At 22.9% G+C, this 12141-nt stretch overlaps 3 protein-coding genes across 3 annotated transcripts; 2 read left to right on the plus strand and 1 right to left on the minus strand.

Annotated features, from left to right (window-relative positions):
- Positions 1-402: 402 nt before the first annotated feature.
- PCHAS_0710500 (conserved Plasmodium protein, unknown function) lies at positions 403-6480 on the plus strand (the record flags this gene model as incomplete). The annotated part of the gene is made up of 1 exon (XM_016797641.1): positions 403-6480. The coding sequence occupies one exon, from the start codon at positions 403-405 to the stop codon at positions 6478-6480; it is 6078 nt and encodes a 2025-aa protein (XP_016653575.1).
- Positions 6481-7508: 1028 nt separating this feature from the next.
- PCHAS_0710600 (adrenodoxin reductase, putative) lies at positions 7509-9026 on the plus strand (the record flags this gene model as incomplete). Its single annotated transcript, XM_016797642.1, has 1 exon — positions 7509-9026. The coding sequence occupies one exon, from the start codon at positions 7509-7511 to the stop codon at positions 9024-9026; it is 1518 nt and encodes a 505-aa protein (XP_016653576.1).
- Positions 9027-9632: 606 nt separating this feature from the next.
- On the minus strand, positions 9633-11492 carry PCHAS_0710700 (conserved Plasmodium protein, unknown function; the record flags this gene model as incomplete). Its single annotated transcript, XM_733820.2, has 1 exon — positions 9633-11492. One exon carries the CDS (start codon positions 11490-11492, stop codon positions 9633-9635), a length of 1860 nt encoding a protein of 619 aa, XP_738913.2.
- Between the last annotated feature and the right edge of the window lie 649 nt (positions 11493-12141).

Here is a 12141-nt window from a genome sequence, read left to right on the forward strand (position 1 = left end):
GAAAAAAAAATAATTTTTACAAATTTTCAAAAAATAAAAAAATAAATAAAATTTGCACAATTTTTAAACTATAAAAATATTGTATATAATTTTAGAAAATGAGAAAAATTTATGGATATTAAAGAAGATATATGAATTCTTAATTTTCAGAAAAAACGAAGCATATGTACTATGCATGTATATTAATCAGAAAAATAAGTATATGGTTAAATTTAGACGAAATTCTATTTGATATGATATATGTACTTATTTCTACAGAAATACTTTGTTTTATTCATTGTTGAAAAAACAGTTCAGATGTAGATAAGTATATGTATTATACACATTTGTATATGTTCCCATCATATGTAGTATCATAAATTTTATTTAGTTTGACGGTCTTTTACCCCATCAATTAAAATAATGCCAGCAGATAAACTTAGAATTGCATGCTATGGGGACAAAAACATTTTAAGAAATATCGAATACTTTTTTAAAGATGATTTTTATGAAATACATGATGTAAAATTAGACGAAAAGATAAACAAAATACGAGTTAATTTACAATATGAATATCATAACAATTCAATAGCTGAATATTTTAAAAATGAAGATAATGGATCAATTGAAAAAGCTTTTATTTATATTTATTTTTTATATTCAGAAAATTTAGAAGAATATAAAAATGAAAAGGAATATTTATTAAATAGATATAAAGATAGTGTAAATGAAGAAAATGAGGATTGTATATTTATATATTTATACAATTTAGAAGATAATGTAAATGAAATCAAAAATATTAAAAAAATTAAATCCGATTTTAGTTCTAATAGTTATAAAACTATCAAAATATTAAGTGTCCCAATAATTCAAAATGAAGAATATGATACAAATGAAAAGGTCAAAGAACTTTATGAACATTTTAAAATCAGATATATTGATCATATCAAAATATGTATTGAAAAAAAATACCATTCCATTAAAAGCTCCTACAACAAAAGCGTCAATATTTTTTTAAGCTATGTAGAGGTAAAGAAAAAAGTTATTCTTGAAAAAAAAAAAAAAAAGTTTTGCATATCCAACATATGTGTAGAGGAAGCAAAACCAAATGACGTATCCGAGGAAAAAGCTGAAGAAAAGACAAAAGAAAAAGATGAAGCAAATCATGACGAAATAAACGGCATAAGCGAATTTGTTGCCTTTTATAAAAATCACAATATTTTTTCATTTTGCAATGAATGTGTAGATATAAATTTCTTTTTACAAAAAAATGACATTCATTCTTATATAAACAAAATCGAATTTATTACAGATTATGATGAACAATTATATTTAGACATGTATGATATTTTTTTATCAGTTTTTATGTGGGGGGAAAATTTATGTGCGTTGTATTTAAAATTAAATCTTTTCAAAAAATGTTATATGCTATATAGCAGTATTGAAAAATTATTTTTCAAGCACCTCAATGTTTATATTAAAAAAAAAAAGTGTATAATACATTCTCCGATCTTATTTGAAAAATATAAACTAGCTATAACCAGATATATATACGAAAGAAATGTTTGTTCTATTCATTTGCTAGAATATATATTTTTTAAAAAATTTACTTTATTACTTTTTTTAAATAAATTTTCATATATTTCAATAAAAGCTTTAAAATTTGCTCAATTTTTTTATAAAAATAAAATTTTTATATTTATGCACAATTTTAGTACCTTTAGAAATAGTGTCAATAAATATATGAGCCATCCTAATTATATCAAATACATTCATAAAAAAATTACAAAACATAAAAAAAAAGAGCTAGCGAAAAAACATATCGAGGCAAAAGAGGGTATTTTTAAAGGTTCCATAATAAAGGAAAAATTGGAAAATCTAAGTGACTCTATTGAAGCTTACCAAAAGGATGTCAAAAAAAATGAACCTACAAAGGAAGATAATGCTGATGAGGGCAATAAAAACACAGGGATAATAATAGTAAAAGAAAACAAACCCTACAATAGTAACAATAGCAACAACAGTAACAATAGTAATAGTAGTAGGAAAGGGATGCACAAATTGAATAACGTTTTAGTGAGAGAGCTGAATGAGGTATTTAGCCAAAATGATAGTAGCGAGCCACCGAGTGTAGAAAATATACTGAAAAAAATTATTATAAATAAAAAAAATTGTAAAAATGAAAAAACAAATGATGAAGAAAACAATGAGTCTAAAAATGGTGAACATACAGAAACAGAAAATATTTTATGCTCAAATGAACCACAAACTAGTAATGAAGTTTTTTGTGATATATTTAAAAACGAAAATGAAAAATTGTTGTTTCTTTTAAATTGTTGTTTTATAAATAAAGAAAAATATTTTTCAATATATTTTTATAATCTTGGAAATTTAATTAAATTTCTGTTTGAACGTAAAAGGGATTTACAAATTGAAAAAAATGCAAATAAAATCGATCAAAAAACAAAAGAAAAGGGAGACACAACTGTTAAACATAAAAATACAAATATCAGTAAATATTTATCTCTACAAAAAAATATTATGAAATTAGGTTATAAAAAAAGTTCAACAAAAAATAAAAAAAAATCGAAATCAAAACTTCAAATTGAAAACCACAAAGAATCGAGTTGTGTAGAAAACTCATCTTCCGCTTGTTCGAATTTTACTTCTTCTACACTTAGTGAAAAAAGTGAATCCAAAAATAACGACAAACTTTTTCTATACACCGATTTTAGTATTAATGTTTCAAATATATTTAAATTGTCTTTTATTATTTTGAAGAACATACTTAATATGAATGCTAATACTTTTAACAACAACCCTGAAAGGGATTTAAACAATTTTGTATATAATGAAATAAATACACATAGAATGTACTTGTTTAATTTTTTTTATAATTATTTAGAAGAAAAAAAATTTGAAAAACATATAGAAAATGTAATTGAAGAAGAAATTATAGAAAATAAAAAAAATATGTATAATAGCTTTCCAATTTATCATATGAAAGCATTTTCTAAAGACAGTAATAAACAAAAAAACTACCTACTAATAAATATTATGAATAAAATTATTAATTTATATTCAAGAAAACATAAAAATATATATATTATAAATAAGTTTTTCTTAGCTATATTATTATTTGAAAATAAATTATATAAAAAGTCATTTCATTTTGTTAGAAAAATTATTGAAGAATCGCCATTCCATTTTCTTACACAATTGTGTATGCAACTTTTATTATTTCATGATTTAAATAATAAATTTTATCATTTTTGTGCTTCATATTTTTTATCAAATAAGTATACTAAAATCATATCTTTTAAAAATGTTAATATTAATTTCACTTCCTTTCAAAATTATGAATTTGATTTATTTTCTATGACTAGCCAAAATTCTATTTTAAAGCTCGAGCAAAATAAAAGCTACTATTTAAACTTTTACGACGCATTGGAAAGAGATATAATTACACTTAACTTGTTTTTCAAGAATCAATTAAATGATACTAAAGAAAACGAGGGAAACAAAAATATTCCCCTTGATGCTAATAAACAAGGGACACAATTTTTAGGGCCAGATAATAACACAAATAAGGTATGCCTAACACATGACGAGCCAAATAAAAATAAGTTGAAATTCTTAGCAAATAAAAATAAAATAATCAAATTTGAAACTAAACAATTTTGTAAAGATAACTATTATTTTAATATAAATAAGAAATTTTTGAATAGTTTAAAAAAATTTAATTTTTCCGTTTCCAAAAATGAAAAAAATAATATATTCTACATGCCAACGGAAGATATTAAAATATTTGTTCAGTCGGATTATAATTTATATATGTTTGTGTCCAATATGAATTTCGGGCTTAACCAAAAGGAAACATATGAAAAGAAAAATACAACACCATCCTATGGTCATATAAACAATTGTACGAGTAAAAATAACGCTTTTAAAATGTATCACCTTGATACATTATTGGCTAGCAAGATAAAAGAATATGCAGAAAAGCAAAATACGGAAACTAAGACAGACAAAATTCAAGAAAATATATCCTCTAATAAAACTAATAATGAAATCAAAAAATATATACGTGTTAAAAATGTGTGTGCAGAATATGACGAATATTTAGATTTATTTATTTTTTCTGCATTTACTAAAAATCTGAATGTTAATAATATAATTTTACAATTATATAGTGAAGAAGAAAATAAATATTTATACATAAAATATTCTGAAGGAAATTATATAATTAAAGATGGACTAAATTTAATAAAATTAAATATAATTAATATTCTTGAGTCTAATAAAATTAAATGGGAAAATTTTTGTTATAAAATTAAATATGTTTTTCTTAAAATAAAAAATTTTGCTTTATATCAAAAAATTGGAATATTACCTAACGATAATTTAATGGACTCCTTTATAAAAACATATGTTAATTTTATAAACGCCAACAATATAATAATTAATAAACATAATAGTTATACAACCTTCTTTTTAAATCAATTAGTTTCACCTCTTTATATTAAAATAAAAACCTTAGATTCAATTCTAAATTGTAAAATAAGTGCTTCCTATATAAATAAAACATCACTAGTATATGATAATATAAACTATGTTAAATTAGTTATAAAAAAAAAACAGCAAATTCAAAGTAAGAATAAAAACCTTTCCGAGGATAGTGACATAACTTGTGACGAGACTGATGGAGTAAGTGGCCTTAGTCAACGAAGAGGAAAATATATCCACGTTTCAGTTAAAAATAAAAATCAAGCAAATGAATGTGATGATATTAAGTTATACAATACCATTGTTAAAGATGAAATACTGTTTGTAGATTTAATAACTTTTTATATTGAAAAAAATGAAAAAATATATATAGAGGATCTTAAAATTTTGAATGATCAAGAAATGGATATGATTAAGAATAAGGATAGAAATGCTTACATGGATGAAGAGACTGATGTTGACGACTATAATGATGACATTGTCGAATTTAACGAAAACTCAGAAAATGATTGGAATAAAAAAAGATGTAATAAAATTGGAAAGGATATGCAAAACACACAAGCAATAATCTCGTTCATACCTCGTCGAAAAATAGACAGTGAAATTGGCTCTGTTGAAAATAGTAAACAAAATATGGATGATAACTTATATAAAAAATTATATGAAAAATCTTCTACAAGCACAGACAAAATAGAAATAAAATGTATAATAAATAATGATATATGTGGAAAAAAAAGAAAACAAAGAAAAACAGATATATATAAAATAGAAGAAATAAATTATATAGGAAAAATTAAAATTGATAATTTTATTAATCATGATCAAACATTAACATACACACATTTAAATAATAAATTAATTGTTCATAAAAAATTTAAACTTGTAAATATTTTTAATGAAAAAATAAATACATATAGATCAAAAAATGGAATGCTATACGAATTAATATTAAATTTAAATAATAATAATTATTCTGTATTTTTAAAAAAATTCAATATAGAAATATTAAAAAAAAATGTTACACAAATAAAAAAGGTTAAAATATTTTTTTTAAACAATGAAAAAAACGAGGACTCCGATTCCAAAAGTTTGCAAAATGAAATCATTTCATTTCACTTAAAACCTCCAAAAATAGAAATAATTAATAATGACACTGAAAAGGTGGAAGAAAAGGTAGGAGAAAAGGCCGACGAAAAGGCAGACGAAAAGGCAGACGAAAAAGATATACAACCTTCTAATCATAGAACAGACACTGGAAAGGCCATATGTAACAATACCAACACAAATATAATAAGTGATAAAGAAAACGATGAAACGAAACAAACAAAGTTTTATGATGAAATTTCTATTAATAGTTGGATCAAAGGAGGAGAAAGCATATTTTTACTTTTTGAAGTACAATATAAGAATATATTTGATAAAGAGGATACTTTTATAAACCACTTAAAATATGAAAATGCCATTGGAAATATAAATATATCATATGAATATAGAAATCAAAATATTTATAAAATAAATAAACATGAAAAAAAATATATATATAATTTGCTTGCATTTATTCCACAATTTTTATTATCAATTGATGCTCATTATGATATACCCAAAACTGGAATACTCCATAGCAATATAAATATTAATGTTATATTGTCTAACAAAATAAATGATGATATATATATAAAATATTTTGTATGTATAGATAATAATGATGATGATGATGATGATGAAAAAAAAAATAATCGTTCTACAAAATATAATTGGCTAATAAGTGGATTTAAAAAACAAGTAGTATGTATACCAAAAAATTCATCTCATGTTATAAATTTAATGTTAATTCCTTTGAAAGTTGGTTTAATTAATTTTCCACCAATTTCTTATTTTATAAAACTAAATAACACTTGGATTGAAATTACACAATTTTTGAAAAAGAGTGAAAATTTTCAAGTAATTATTTCCCCGCCCCTTAATATTACCCCACAGATATGGCAACTTATGTAAAATATATATCATACAGTATTTTACTTCCTCATTTGTTTATTTATTTTTTTTTTTTATGTCATCTTATTTCCATTTCGCAATGTCTTGATGTATGAACACGATATAATGCGTATAATGTGAAATACCTCATTCCCATTTTTTAAAATTAAAACAAAAAATTTCCATAATTTTATCACAATATCATACTTTCCATTTTTTTAATTAGTAATATATCCATAATGTGTGTATATAATTATTTTATTTATTTACATATACGTGGATTATTTCGCTAAAGCATTGCTTTCGAGGGATGTTGCAATGAAAACTTGTGTATACCCATATGCTTGTATTTGCTTCAGGCTATACATAATACCACTTATATATGACATTATTTTTTTTTCTATTTTTTTTAAATGTTAATACAAATTAATATTCTTAAAATGTAATTTTGTACATTTAAATAAACTTATTTATTTCATTTATAATTTCGTTTTTTTTGATACTATGAAAAATTGGCGTAACGAATATTTTATCATTTTTTTTTAATACAAAACTTAGCTTGCTTACATTTACGAATTTTTATAATTTACGAAATTAGCATCATGGCTTAGTAAAACAATATTATCATATGCTATTAATTTTTAAGATACTCTATCCGCCTTTAAGCTATTTAGTTGTTTAATAAATAGAAAGTGCATCATATAATGGCTATTAAACAAAATAACGAGTAAATGAATGTAAGGAAAAACATGCATAAATCGATGAACATCATTTCCAGATTAAAATATTTTTACATTAAGTAGTATATCCTGCTTAGCTTCAAATTTTTAAAAAATTCAGCTCAATAGTAATAAACTATCATCAAGATAAAACATATAATTATTTTTCTCCCATATTATTTCGTTCTATAGAATAGATATTAAGTTCCCACCCATTTTAGTACATGCTTTGCATTGGTTAAATGAATCCTTAAGCATATATAAGAGAAATATTTAAAAAAAAACAGTTTTGAGAAAAAAGTAGGAACACTATATAGAGGAGAAACAACAATGATTCTGCGTGGCACGTTGTGTGTGCCTCGAAACATTAAAAATATAAAATACAGAAAAATATATAATTTTGTTTTGTTTAGAAAGAATTTTTTTTCAAGTGAAAATAAACATTTTAAAATTGGAATAATCGGTGGAGGTCCATCTGCTTTATATTGTTGTAAATATTTTTTAAAAAATGAAAAAATAAAGGTTGACATTTTTGATAAATTACCTAACCCTTATGGGCTTATAAGATATGGTGTAGCACCTGATCATATAAGTGTAAAGAATATATATAAAACATTCAATTCAGTTGTTATAAATAACAGATATCGATTTTTTGGAAATGTAAATATTGGTGTTGATATAAAAATTGAAGAACTAAGAAATTATTATAATGCAATAGTTTTTTGTTGTGGAGCTTCTGAGCCTTCTTTCCCATATATACCATATTCTAAAAAAATAGATTGTAAAGAAAATGAAAATTTCTCTGGTATATTTCATGCAAGAGATTTAATATATTTTTACAATAATTATTATGATGATATACGATGTAAAAAAATAGATAATTATTTAAATTCTTTTGAAAAATTTTCAAATTCAGTTATTATTGGGAATGGAAATGTGTCATTAGATATTGCCAGAATCCTTATAAAGCCAATAGACGAATTAAATAAAACAGATATTAATAATAATTATTTAAATTCTATAAAGCGTCATCAAATTAATCATGTTTATATAGTAGGAAGACGAGGATATAAACAAGCATCATTTACAAATGCAGAGTTAAGAGAATTATTTTCATTAGATAATACAAAAGTCATCTTAAATAAAAATAATTATGACATGTGCTCATATTTTAAAAGCCATAATAATAATGGAGATTTAGACGAAGATCATGAAAATTCTAATATGCGAAATAGACAGAATAAACTTTTTTTAAATATGGTTCAAAATTATCAAGAGCTTGAAAAAAATAAAGATTTATATAATAAATATAAAATTATAGAATTCATTTTTTGTCATCAAATTAAGAATATCGATCCAATTAATGATCATATAAAAAACATTGAATTTGAAATAAATGAAAATTTAAAAAATAATGATACCAATTTGGGTTACAAAAAATCGATATCAACTCCATTACTTATATACGCTACGGGTTTTAAAAAAAATACGTTTTCAGAAAATTTATATAATGAATCTATTCAAAAATATAATGAAGATATTTTAAAAAATAATTTTGGAATATTCCGAGCTGGCTGGTTTTCTAATGGCCCTAAAGGAAATATAGCTAGCCAGATTATTTCATCTAAACATAGCGCTTTGACGATTTCCAACTTTTTAGAAAAGACAACCACATTCTTCGATAATGATATAACTGATTTATTAAATAAAAAAAAAATACAATTCCTTACATTTGATAACTGGAATTATATTCAAAATTTAGAACAAAATGGAATCACACCAAAACAACATCCAGGAAAATTTTCAACCATAAGTGAAATATTGAGCATATTAAATAAAAAGAAATGAAGAATTAAGACAAGTTAATGCCTAATACTTTTTTTTGTGTAATATTTCACTGTAATATAAAATAGAAGGTATCGCGTTTTACTCTCTATTATTTTTCTCTTTTCGCTTTAAACGCCTATGTAACAATTTCTGCATGCTATCAATACTTGTATTATTTACATTCGTATTAATACATTAGATATGTATAGTTCCAATATTTGTTTTTTGTTTTTTTTTGTCTTTTTCATTTAAAAAAATATTTATTGTTTAAAGCAACATAAAGAATTGTAAAGGTGTTAAAAAATATATCGAAATAAAAATATGCTAATCGTTTTATTTGGTAAAAACATACAAAATTCAAATGAAATATTATTTAAAAAAAATGACGATAAAAATTTAAAATAAAAAATTGGTATGCAAATAAATATTATTGTCTATGCCCGTTGAAATCATATATGCTAATGTGCAATGTGTAGTATTCCCATATATTACTAATATTGTTGTTAAATTTGTTACACCTATATTTCCCTTTTTAATCAAACTAAAGATAATTTTAAAAACATTATTCAATAATACAATAAAGAAAAATAATATATAACTTAAAAAATGTTATTTCTTATGTTATTTTTATATTTTTGGTTTCTCTTTGTATAATTTATATTTATCAAAAGCTTCTTTTACTAAGTTTGTTTTTCTTGGAATAACATGGCCATCCTTTACTACCATTGCATCAAAATCAAAATCCCTTTTTTGTATCATTGGTTTCACTTTGAAAATTGGAAGTTTTATTTTTTCATCTTTTCGATTTATGCATGTGCTATGTATTCGTTTTGTATTTATTCTTCTATCAATTTTGTTAATCCCATTAATCATGCCAACAGAAAAATCCTGTTGGTGTCTTATTACTTTGATTGGCTTTATTATGTTATTATTGTTTTTTTTTAAGTTAATAATATTTTGGCATTGTTTATTTTTATTATATATATCAAGCCTTTTTGATAATAAATCCAAATCTCTATTTTTATATGAACTATATTTTTTTTTTATACGATTTTCTTTATTCGATAAAGAAAACTTACGTGATTTTTCATTAAAATTACTAACTTTTGCCGTTAAGCTATTTTTTACATCATATTTATTATCATTGCGATATGTGGAGTTATAACCTCTATTTGAAATTATCGATGATCTAACCCCACATTTTGAGCTTCTATAGTTATTAATTTTATCTTCTATATTATATGAACCATTTTTAGGAATCTTTTTAAAAATATCAATATCATTACTATCTAATTCGGTATTAAAAATTTCTAAAGTATCTCGTCCCAAATTGGAAATTGTGTTGTTACTATGCTTTTTTATATGTACTATTTCTTGCTCATCTCCTGTTTCGTTTTCCGATTTTTCTTGGGATTCTTCTGTTAAATTTTCTTCACTATCACATCTCGAATGTGTACGACTACTTTTCATATCACATAAATAGAATGGCTCAAAATTTTTTTGCGCTGCTTCGATATTCTCCTTGTCTGGGGTGCATATCTTTGAAGACATACTATGCAAGCTTTTTCTTTTATCCATACTATATTCGCTTTTTGGATGTGCTCCTTCACTTTTAATAAAATTATAATCTTGTTCGCATTTTGAATTAAGTATATTAACATTTTCCTCTCTTGAATTTTTTATGTTTTCAGTATACTCTAAATTACATTCGGACGATTTATGGTCACTTTCAGATTTATTTTCATCATTGGTTTTCATAATATTTGATAATTTTGATTCATTATTAAATATAGTATAATATTCACTAAGAAAATCATAATCATCTTTAAATATATGTGTATTTTTTTTTTCAAGTTCTATCTCATTGTTTATTTCGTCATCACATTCTTTTGCACAATCTATATTTTGGGAATGCTCAAATTTTGTTTTAACATTTTTTTTTACATCGCTTTTTTCGATTTCATCATCTGTTAGCAGTTCTTTTGTATTTATATCTTTTTTTTCTAAATTATGTTTATATTTATTTACTGAATAATCATTTTCGTCGATTAAATTACATGAATAAAAATCGCTTTCTTCTTTTTCTTCTTCTAATTCATTATTTCTTCTTTCCATATAATCAAAGAAATTACATGCTTTATCACTATATTCAACTTTTGTATTATTTTTTAATTCATCGTTTTTATCAAATGCTTGTTTATCGAGAGATGTGCCCAATTTTATTGCTTCCTTTATTTCACAATCATTAAAAGATCTCTTTGGTTCTGCATTTAAGTAATTGTCGGCGTGATATTCATTTTCATTAAAGTTTTTTAAACTATCCGAATTTTTTGAAAAACACAATTTTTCTGAATGATCATCATTCTCTTCATAGCTATGATTTGTGCTTATAGACAAGTTCATATTATTATTAATTTTGATTTTACTTTCTGGATTGTTTACAGGTGATGTCTTTTTTTTTAAGGGCTCATCATTTATTAAATGCATTCTCCTTTTTTCCTTGTCGAAATAAATATCAATTGGTCTGATGGCATTTAAATCGGTTATAAATTAAATGAAAACATCCCACTTTTGGAGGGATTTATATTTTCCTTTTTAAATTTTGCAATAATTTCAGTTATTTTTTGAAACGTGAATACTTAAATGTATATGTGGGCATGCATAATAATTTAACATTCCTTTCCATCTACATATTTATTTTATATACTTATACTGAAAAAATGTTTTATTCATATTATATCATCTTTTGCACGATTTTCTCGTTTTTAAATGCATTGCTTACTTAAAATTACAAATAGAAAAAGTCTATTATGCAACTTTGAGGGTAGAACAAATTTTATTATATTTTTGTTATTTAAAAACGGTGACAAAAAAAATAAAAGATCTTAAAAATATGTAGACCAACTTATCACTTTTAAACAACAACTGAATAGAGAATGAATGCAATTTTATTTTATGGATTTTTTTCTTAATATAATAATAAAATAATTTAAGACAATTTTACCAAAAAAATTAATTAAAAAGAAAACAGACATAAAATTATTTAAAATAATCATTAAATAAAATAACCCTCTGTTAATTCATTTTATATTTAACAAATTTGATTAAAACACACACAAAATAAAAAATGAAAAAA

The sequence above is a fragment of the Plasmodium chabaudi genome (genome assembly GCF_900002335.3).
Source record: "Plasmodium chabaudi chabaudi strain AS genome assembly, chromosome: 7".
Classification (NCBI taxonomy): domain Eukaryota; phylum Apicomplexa; class Aconoidasida; order Haemosporida; family Plasmodiidae; genus Plasmodium; species Plasmodium chabaudi.